This window comes from Osmerus mordax, chromosome 21, assembly GCF_038355195.1.
Source record: "Osmerus mordax isolate fOsmMor3 chromosome 21, fOsmMor3.pri, whole genome shotgun sequence".
Classification (NCBI taxonomy): Eukaryota; Metazoa; Chordata; class Actinopteri; order Osmeriformes; family Osmeridae; genus Osmerus; species Osmerus mordax.
The window spans coordinates 3,097,153-3,107,917 of NC_090070.1; the positions used below are offsets into that span (position 1 = coordinate 3,097,153).

General features: G+C 44.1%; 1 protein-coding gene across 1 annotated transcript; it reads left to right on the top strand.

Annotated features, from left to right (window-relative positions):
• The first annotated feature begins 2,863 nt into the window (after positions 1-2,863).
• On the top strand, positions 2,864-9,540 carry psen2 (presenilin 2). Its single transcript, XM_067259127.1, has 11 exons — positions 2,864-3,021; positions 3,423-3,577; positions 3,937-4,151; positions 4,521-4,662; positions 4,908-4,975; positions 5,659-5,879; positions 6,023-6,121; positions 6,326-6,394; positions 6,653-6,772; positions 8,214-8,329; positions 8,478-9,540. The coding sequence occupies exons 2-11, from the start codon at positions 3,446-3,448 to the stop codon at positions 8,631-8,633; spliced, it is 1,338 nt and encodes a 445-aa protein (XP_067115228.1). The 5' UTR covers positions 2,864-3,021; positions 3,423-3,445; the 3' UTR covers positions 8,634-9,540.
• Positions 9,541-10,765: the final 1,225 nt, after the last annotated feature.

Here is a 10,765-nt window from a genome sequence, read left to right on the forward strand (position 1 = left end):
GGGACGTGCCCAGAACACCTCACCAGGGAGGCGTCCAGGAGGCATCCTGATTAGATGCCCGAGCCACCTCAACTGGCTCCCTCTCGACACGGAGGAGCAGCGGTTCTACTCTGAGCCCCTCCCGGATGACCGAGCTTCTCACCCTATCTCTAAGGGAGAGCCCGGACACCCTGCGGCTGCAAACACGTGGACGGATAGCCCCAGTGCACCAGCAGATACTATTTTAAAAGAAATTCCTGCATTACATTAAAATAATTTATCATGACAGTTTGTATGATTTGGTCATTTATTATCACACTAGCATTTAATTATCACGGGAAAACAATTAACCTGCACTAAACTGTAAGTGTAAATGTAAAGTGAAAAAAACAAAACCAGTCAGTATGATGACTTGAGCGAATATCATTCACGTCTTACTAAAACAGCGGCCACGCGAAAGGGAATGAGGAAATTGTTTCCTCTACTAAAAAATACAATGCGGGTCACGTGAAAAAAGGATCCAAAGACTCGTAGAAAGACCGAGTCGGGAAATGAACGAATCGTTTGTTTCCTCCAGTACAGAGCCTATGCAGGTCACGTGAAAAATGATCCAAAGACCCCTAGAAAGACCGAGTCGGGAAATGAACGAATCGTTTGTTTCCTCCAGTACAGAGCCTATGCAGGTCATGTGAAAAATGATCCAAAGACTCGTAGAAAGACCGAGTCGGGAAATGAACGAATCGTTCGTTTCCTCTAGCTGCCACTACAGAGCCTATGCAGGTCACGTGAAAAATGATCCAAAGACTCGTAGAAAGACCGAGTCGGGAAATGAACGAATCGTTCGTTTCCTCCAGCTACCAGTACAGAGCCTATGCAGGTCACGTGAAAAATGATCCAAAGACTCGTAGAAAGACCGAGTCGGGAAATGAACGAATCGTTCGTTTCCTCTAGCTGCCAGTACAGAGCCTATGCAGGTCACGTGAAAAATGATCCAAAGACTCGTAGAAAGACAGAGTCGGGAAATGAACGAATCGTTTGTTTCCTCTAGCTGCCACTACAGAGCCTATGCAGGTCACGTGAAAAACGATCCAAAGACTCGTAGAAAGACCGAGTCGGGAAATGAACGAATCGTTCCCTCTAGCGTTTCCTCTAGCTACCGCTACAGAGCCTATGCAGGTCACGTGAAAAATGATCCAAAGACTCGTAGAAAAGACCGAGTTGGGAAATGAACGAATCGTTCCCTCTAGAGTTTCCTCTCGCTACCAGTACAGAGCCTATGCAGGTCACGTGAAAAATAATCCAGAGACTCGTACCCGAAGACCGAGTCGGGAAATGAACGAATCATTTCTGTTTACTTGGACGAGCCTATGCAACAGTCCCGATGCGCGGCCACTAGAAAATGAACGAATCACTCTTTGAGAGGACTCGTTACTCCCGAGTCCTTGTAAGGATTCGTTCAAAATGAACGAATCGTTCACGAACGACACATCACTACTCTGAGGGGCTCGGAGAGGGTTCGGAGAGGGAGTTCCATGTCGGAGAGGGCGTTCCCTGTGTCCGTGTCCGTGAAAACGGAGTAGTATAAATCGGCCTTGAGACGGGAGGGCATGAGGCGGGAGGCTGTAGGCTGCAGCCATATACTCTTTCCTTAAAGGAGACATGACATGCTGTTTTTGGATGCTTTTATATAGGCCTTAGTGGTCCCCTAATACTGTATCAGCAGTCTCTCCCCAAATTCAGCCTTGGTGCAGAATTACAGCCACTACTAGCAGTCCCACAAGGATCTTTCCTCAGAACGCGCTGTTTTGGTGTCTGTAGCTTTAAATGCTAATGAGGAGCGGAGGGGCGGCACCATGCGCTAATGTTTACAATGGATGTATCGCAATGGCTGTAGCCCCGTTGCTGTAAGATGCCTCGAATTTGCCCATTCTCATCTGATAACCCTGGTTTGCAGAGGTACACAGTCAGTCATTTCAATGAGGGGAAAGGCGGATATCGCGCGCGACACCAACAGCAGAACGGTTATCCAAATAACAAAGAAGTGTACAACACTCACGTTACAGCATGTGTATTCACACACATACTTGATGCTATATACCTTTCCATTAGCGACAGTAACTCAGCTGTTAGCTGCAGAGCTAATGTTACAGCCACATTCTAAGGGTAGCAAGCTAGGTAACCATATACAGTAAAGCTACAAAATGATATAGCGTTAGTTAACTTACTTGTCCGAGGTTAGTAGCTGGACGAAGGAGAGTTAGTACTGATCCAGAATTTAATTTCAGCAAGGCCAGTTTTGTATTAACTCAAGTTGAGGAAACAGTCGTGGCTGAAGTGTTTGGCGCAGACATACAAAACAAATGCGCCTACAACAGAAGTTGTGTAGGCGCATTTTCAGAGAAAATAAAATGAAGATACTGGGTCTTCACAGGCTCGGATGAAGGAACTGTAAAAAGATTTTTGTTTTCCTTTGTACATCCAAACTGAGCAAATGTAATGCTTCATTCGTTTGCAAGCCATTGTCTCTCTAGGATAAAAACACTTGCACGGTCGTAGCTCAGTTTCTTATTGGCGGGCCAGATTCTCTGGGCGGGCAAAGCAGAGAGAGGGTAGGTAACCTTCCTTCTTGTGACGTAACAAAGAGGAGATTTTCAAACAGATCAATTGAGCTTTTATTTTCTGAAAGGCGGAGAACAACAACCAGGGCTTGGTTTACACCGATCGAAAATTCTAGCCACTGGGGGACCAAAGGCAGGCTAGGGGAACTCATTAATGTTAAATAACCTCCTAAAGTGAAGTTTTCATGTCATGTCACCTTTAAACAGGCTCTGGTCGAACACATGTTTTGTCAGTGGTTTGTGTCTGTCACGTGATGGGAAACGTCACTACCGGAACATTTACCGTCACGTGAAAGACACAAACAGCTGATGCGAAAGTCTTCCTCGCGATTCCGCTTTTTGTCGGAGATCACTTCCAGACCCTACATCCAGGCGTTTACGCATTTACTTTGGTTTAGTTGATGTCAAATTAAGGATTACGAAGGTGACTCCATTACGTTTGTTTATGCGTTCAAATACATTGATCAGGCTAGGTAGTTGCTAGCATTTGTAGACAGAATTTAAGTTAGCTTGCGGTTCGTGTTAGCCACACTCACTATCGAACTGAATTACGATTGTGCGCTTCTCAGTCGTCTTCCGGCCAAATCAAATTAAATATACTATCAGATTCAAATAATCTAATTGCGTTCTATAGATTGTACTTCCATTGAGGATTACCTGATTTACATAACCCTCTTCCGGACTACGTACATCGGAATTGAAATCGCCTGAATCTGTGTGATACCTATGCTACAGACTAGCTCGATTGTGGGGATTTGTTAGACGTTTATTTTGCGTCACAGTTTTCTATCAGTGACGATATCATGTTGGTGCAAATTCTTGCAGAGTTGTGACGGACATTCCCATTCATGAATACCTCGGACAGTGAAGAGGAGTCCTATAATGAGAGGACAGCATTGGTTGCTTCCGAGATTCCCCCCGTGCCATCCTACCTGGAGGAGCCTGACCAACCCTTGCCATCGGACATGGAACCCAAAAGAGTAGGTGTCAACTGCACTGCATCTAACTGTGGCCTCAGTTGTGCATTGTTGACTCTGTTAAAACATTTAAAACTTGTTTTAAGACAAATATACAGCTAACATAGAGGTCGTTTAGATTTTCACTATGGCTGTATGTTTCTTGAAGTCGTAACCGTAATGACGGCTTTCCATCAGTCCTCACTTAACGCCATTTGGTAATCTCATCTCACCAAGACACGCACCTCTTTACATTTGACATACTGTGAAGCCATATCAGTCAATTCACAGTATTTGTCTTAGTACCTTAAATTGCATTGTGAACATGATCTCTACTGTACACCGTAACACTAACCAGCTATCATGAACGTATTCTTTCTCAGCATCATGGTGTAGCCCCGGTCCCCAGCAGGGAGCGTCCTGGGGCCGACCGCAGCACGGTGGAGAGGGAGCCCGACATGGATGAGGAAGAGCTCACCCTCAAGTATGGCGCCAAGCATGTCATCATGCTCTTCGTCCCCGTCACTCTCTGCATGGTGGTGGTGGTGGCCACCATCAAGTCGGTCAGCTTCTACACGGAGAAGAACGGCCAGCAGCTGTAGGTGGTGTTGTTAATTTGACTCTCTGTCTTGTCCTAATCTATGGGAAAGTGTCTTTCTGCAAAGATTATACAGGTTGCTCCTACAGTTTAGCCTTTATGTTAAAGTAGTTTACTGTACCTCCCAAAAGAATCAGCTGGAACATGCGAAACATTATTTATATGCATGGCGCAATGAAAGCTTGTTTTATGTAGGACAAGGAGGGCAACATGAAAGGGGTTGCTTGTCTACTACCACACTATAACATACTTTGCTCTATAAAGTATATGGAAAGAGATACAAAACCCAAGATTGACTTGACTGACCGACTCTTACAATGTTTTCTATGTATTTGATTTGATTTTAATTTATTTAATTGTAACCCACAGAATCTACACACCCTTCACAGAGGACACTACTTCTGTAGGCCAGCGGCTCCTAAACTCGGTGCTCAACACTATCATCATGATCAGTGTCATTGTGGTAATGACCATCTTTCTGGTGGTCCTCTACAAGTATCGTTGTTACAAGGTGAGACACGATAACAAAGGTATAATGTGTTCAACACAAAATCACGTACAAAACGGTTTATTCACCTAAAAATGTATGTCTGAAAAAATACATTTGTCAAAAGCAGACTACAATCATTCAAATTGTGTCTGCTTGGATTAGGATTGGAGAGCTGTGTCAAGAGCTGTGTAAAGGATAGGAGTACATCACATTGTTTTTGTTTAGACAGTTTCTGATGGTGTGTTTCCTCTCCTGTTGTGTCCTAGTTCATACATGGATGGCTCATCCTGTCTTCTCTAATGTTGCTCTTTTGGTTCAGTTTCATGTATCTGGGGTAAGTATCCTGTATTGGCCTTGGCTCTTTTAGTTTAGTCAAAAGTGCAGTTATATGAGTGCTGAGATGGAGAGAAATTGTGAGAACTCATACTCTCGAGGTAGTAGGGAAAGATGGGATAGTAGAAGTGAAAAGAAAGTGAATGAGAGGGAAGAGTAGTGTAGTGGCTGTGTGCACTTGCGTGCGTGTGTCAGATCGGCTCTTACCCGATAGGCTCAGACAAACTTGACCTACATGGCCTGCTTTGCTCAACAATGCCGACAGTGTCGGTTACCACTTTGATACACTTTGGAACATTGGATATATCATTTGAAACTGACTTCACAAAATGGAAGTTTGAGTGGGTCTCATGACCAATAAAAAACAGTATTTTCCAAGCCCTGGCATTAGTCTCAACAGTATGTACTCTGCACCCAGTTACACACATTGGGAGCTAAAGGTTCATGATGAAAACGACTAGACCGAAGAGCAATTGAAGTCAAATGAAAGTCTTCCTAGATTCCCATTTCTAACCTAGTCTTTCTCTTGTGGTATGTTAATGGCTAGATATTTTGAAGAAAACCATATCTGCTGTGAAAAGACAATCAATTTTACAGTTTGTCTCATGACGATGGTGCCAAACTATCATTTCGTCTCATACAAACCTCCAACTCAGTTATTTCACTTTGATCCGATGTCCTCAGGGAGGTGTTCAAGACGTACAACATAGCCATGGATTACCCCACAGTGGCCATTATCATCTGGAACTTTGGGGCGGTGGGAATGATCTGCATCCACTGGAAGGGGCCTCTGCAGCTCCAGCAGGCCTACCTCATAGTCATCAGCGCCCTCATGGCGCTCGTCTTCATCAAGTACCTTCCGGAATGGTCCGCTTGGGTCATCCTGGGAGCCATTTCTATCTACGGTAGGCCAAGAGGGTCAAATATATATTTGTAATTACAACCAAAACGTGACCAAATGTGCTGAAAACTGTCGGTTTATCTATGTTGTTAAAACAACGGACATATTGGAATGTGACGGGAGCGAAAATGTTTTTCTTGTTTGCAGACTTGGTTGCAGTGCTATCCCCCAAGGGCCCTTTGAGGATGCTTGTGGAGACTGCGCAAGAGCGAAATGAGCCTATCTTCCCTGCCCTTATATACTCATGTGAGTACTAAACTGCCACAGTACAAAATGCGATTGTAAGCAAGCAAGTATGCCTTAGGGCATGGCTTAATTCTTCATTGTGACTGATTTCTTTGAAAGCCCAAAAAGCTTGTGCAAATTAAAAGTTTCCACTTTTGTGAAGAACTGAGTTACTATTTACAAGAGTGCTGATACAGAAACAGTTTTAATGTTTTCCTTTTTCAGCTGCCATGATATGGATGGTCGGAATGGCGAACCCTTCAACACATAGAGAGTCTGCAAATCAAGATACAGGTCAGAGCTAAATTTATCAGTAACATTATGGGTCAGTGGGTAAAGCATGTACCACGTAGGCTAAGGCCTTACCGCAGGGTCCTGGGTTCAATTCCAACCCGGGCCACTTCCTGCATGTCCTCCCCTACTTCCTGTCCTTCTACGTTGTCACTATCTCAAGAAACCAGAAATGCCCAAAAATATATCTTTAAAAAAGTTTTTAGATAGTTATGCTCCCTTGCACACTCAAGTTATGTTAGCGTTCATTTTGTTTGACAGATGAAGAGGCACACCAGAGTGACGGCGTTGACTCGCATAGTGATGGAGCCGAGCCAGATATCCAAGTGTCCTCAGGGATGGCCAGATCCTACTCAACAGATGATGACCTAGAGGAAGACCGTGAGTGATTAGGCATCTTTAATCGTAACTTGATGGAATGATTATAGCTCATTGGTAGAGCATTTAATTGCAGACGTTTACATGCCCCCTGCACATAGCTGTGGGTGAAAGTGTCTGCTAATGAATAGATTATTTTATTTAATAATGAATTAATAGTTCATTTTGGGCAGCTAAGCATTCTGCAAAAATTAAAGGCCCCGGATTGGTCTAAGAGCACAGGCTGACACCAGGGGCGTTGCTAGACCCTTTTAAATGAGGCACATTCCCCAGTATCAATCGGCCGTGCCCCAGTAAGAAAAGAAATTTAAAAAGTTTTAACACTTTACTTTATTGGTCAGTGCATTCATTTAGATTGATAATCCTGAAAAAAGTAACGCAGTATCCAAATCAACGCTTTTAAAATCAACGCAGTTGAAAACAAACAGTTTTAACTATTGATGTCCCTACCAAAGCGGATATCAAACTTACGTCCCTGAAATGTTTGTATAAAGGCTTATATATGCTTCTGCGTTTTTTCAAAAAACGGACACATGGGAACGCCCTCTTCTCCGAGGAACGCTCTCTACGAGCTCTCCGTCAGCCCTCGGAGAGCCCTGGAGAGCTCGACGTGCACCTCCTGAATTTTCTAACTATCCGTCGTGAGCAACGGAGAGCTACGGAGACCCCCTTGGCTGTGATTGGTCAGTATTAAGAATCGCTTGCGTCAGGGGCGGGGGCGGGGTTGCCGGGATAAACAGGACGAACAGAATCCTTTGACCGCCATTGCTGTAAGTTTTCACAATTCATATTTCAGCTAAACAGTACATGTAAATCAGCATCTGAATTCAAATGTGACGAGAAATGGGCAGTGTAGTTGCTGAAAATGTGCGTATTTTATCGATGAAACGGCTAATTTGTAAATTTGCTCCGACTTCTCGATAACCCAGGTAAATAAACACTCCACGACGATTTACAAAAAACCGTTGCGCCACCTACTCTTCTGGCAGTGAATTGTTTTCAGCACCCACAGCCTACGGAGAACCATAAACGCAGTCTATCCCTCCGTATCCGTGCGTATCCGTGCGCCCGCCCATCCGTAAACGGAGACGCAGAAGCATATTGCGGCCTTTAGGGGCCTGTGCCCCAGAAGAGCTTTATGTCTAGCAACGCGCCTGGCTGACACCAACCCATGCTATTCAGTCTTCGATCAAGCATGACAATTAATTCTTGAATAGGAGACTGCAAGTCACAGCATGTGGTCTGTCAGCCTGTGCTCTTACACCATTCCTGAGCCTTTAAATCAATTCAGGGGAAGCAATTTTTCAGGAAGGGTCCATAAAAAGATTCATGATTAGGGCTGCCTATTTTTTCTACAATAATTTAATCAAACAAATAATTTCCTCGGTAAGGTAAACCCTTTTGTCGTGTAGTGTTACCATGCTGTGTTACTGGGTCTCTGCAGGTGGAGTAAAGCTCGGACTGGGAGACTTCATCTTCTACAGTGTTCTGGTGGGAAAGGCTGCCGCCACTGGAGGAGACTGGAACACCACCCTGGCCTGTTTCGTAGCCATACTCATAGTAAGTTCTTCAGCACAGTTACTGCATGTGTGTGGGCAGTACACGGTGTGGAGTTCCACCTGTCATTTCAGACTTAGTTTGCTTGTAGATCGATTCAAGGGTTTTTATTATGTGCCCTCCAATGTACCTACGTCTTCTTTGTCTCCAGGGATTGTGCCTCACTCTCCTCCTGCTGGCCATCTTCAAGAAGGCCCTACCGGCACTGCCTATCTCCATCACCTTCGGCCTCGTCTTCTACTTTTCCACCGATTATCTGGTCCGGCCGTTCATGGACAACCTTGCAGCGAACCAGTACTACATTTGACCCCTAGTACAATCTATTTTTAAATTTGACGGTCAATGGATTATTATTTTTTCTCCACATTTTCTATGGCTCTACTCATTTTCTACCAGTAGTGTTTATTTAGCAATTACATGGATTGGATAGAGATTTGGGGTGGGGTGGGGAGGGGAGAGAATCATATTTAATTTATTGCTTTGCATACATTGTGTTAACAAACCATGACGACTTGTGAGAATCATAGAAAGTATGAAGAGTATCAGGGATTGTTTTGCGGGGCCTTCAAATTCTATATGTGGTTCAAGATCAGCTTTATTGAGATGTACATTTAAAAATTCAATTATATCCTCTCTCTAACAACTGTTTTTACGACACCTAAATCAACCATGCATTTAAATCACGTTTTGCTTGCAGTTAATTCAGTCTTTTTCACTACATGAAACTGACTGAAACGCGAACATTAACCTTAACAAAGTGGAGTGCCAAAGGTGGGTCTTGGACAACACAAATACAGCATTCATTGAAAACAAATTCTGTGGCCAGCTGTAGCTATAAACTCCAGTATGATGGTTGCCTGAACGGAGCTCTTTCAGTCTTTGAGAGTATGTCTAGACTTTATATCGAAGAATATATATTTTATAGAATGTAATGAAAGGTGTAGCATTTGATATCTAAGCTAATTGGTAAAAAATTTACTTTGGTCCTGTATTGTTTTTTGTTTGTTGCTAATCTCATGTACTGTTTTTATTGTCATGTGCAATAAATTCTGAAGGAGTAAAACTTGCTATATATTTGTCATGCAAGGCCAGCCCTTGTGCATCTGTACTGGAATAATGTTCAGGTTCAAATGCCTGGTGTCATCTTTTAGTAATTCTGCTTTTACACGCTTAGTCATGATTTGTTGGGTTTAAAATAAATAAACTAAAATTGGGGTTGTAATGTTGGATCCATTTTCGCTGCAACTTTCTGCTGCCCCAATTGTAGATATCTTGACATACATTTGCCATCTTGGTCATATAGACTGGAAGGTTTTACACTCCCATTCCACAAAGGTAGTGACGTAAATAACCATCACCCTATATCAACTCGCTTGAATATAATTAAAATCCAATTATCCAACTCTTCCAAATCTTTATGTAGCAAGTGGGCAAGTAGTAATAGTTTGGTGCCTACTCCCTGCCCCTCTCCAGTTGCACAGTTAGTCTCTCTGTCTCTTTCTGTCACACAGCACTACGTCACTAATTGGGGAATGGGATGCGATTGATTAGGCTGACGTATTACCCACAGGCTTATAGACACCCGGGGTCCTAAAGCCGGTAGCTCATTGTCAACACCACTGGTTCTGGGGCTGTGTAGCAGAGTCACGGGTGCTGCGTGAAATCAACAGGTGTTATTATGGGGGGTGACAAGTGCCCTCGCACGCCCGAACAGCATACACTGTATACTAGCTTTGCCCATTGGTTCCCAATGGGGGTGATGGCTGCGACGTGGCGACGTAGTAAGTGAGGGAACTTTGATAGCGGATGACGCTAGCTTTGTAAGCATTGCATTTGAGCGTGTGACATGAAGCTTATGTATGGGGCGTGATTAGTGCCCTCACACACTCGGACAACATACACTGCGTACTAGCTTTGCCCTCAATGTGCGTGTCGTCTCAGCCTTTTTATCATGACCGCTACGCCAAGCGTCTGCAATCATGGAGGCCGCTACGCCAAGCGTCTGCAATGATGGACGCCGCTACGCCAAGCGTCTGACAATCATGGACGCCTATGGAAGGCCTAGTGGGCAAGTATTAAGACGCCCCCGTGTGTCAACCAGCGTAATTGACGCCGACTTTGCATGCAAAGACGGCGTCCATTACGCCGACTTCCATACAAAGACGGCGTCCATTCGGCCGACTTCCATACAAAGTCGGCGTCTTTTTCTCCTCAAATTGAACCGTGTCACGTGACACGCTTTGTTGAGACGTGTCTATCAAACCACACGAAATTAACGCCTGGTTTGGCTCAATCAGCGTCTGGTTTTCCAAAATTAAAGTCTGCTTGCTTGAATCTCCGATGGGAAATTACAACAACAATTGTAACATCTAATACGTAAGTAAAGTAGGTCTTAGGATGCTCGTGCGAGCTAGGCTACTATCAAATACAATGTTGGTT

Coding starts and splice junctions, on each gene's coding strand:
- psen2 (XM_067259127.1), top strand. CDS start 3,446: ATGAATACCTCGGACAGTGAAGAGGAGTCCTATAATGAGAGGACAGCA. Junction 4,152..4,520: donor GAGAAGAACGGCCAGCAGCT/GTAGGTGGTGTT, acceptor TGTAACCCACAG/AATCTACACACCCTTCACAG. Junction 6,773..8,213: donor TGATGACCTAGAGGAAGACC/GTGAGTGATTAG, acceptor GGGTCTCTGCAG/GTGGAGTAAAGCTCGGACTG.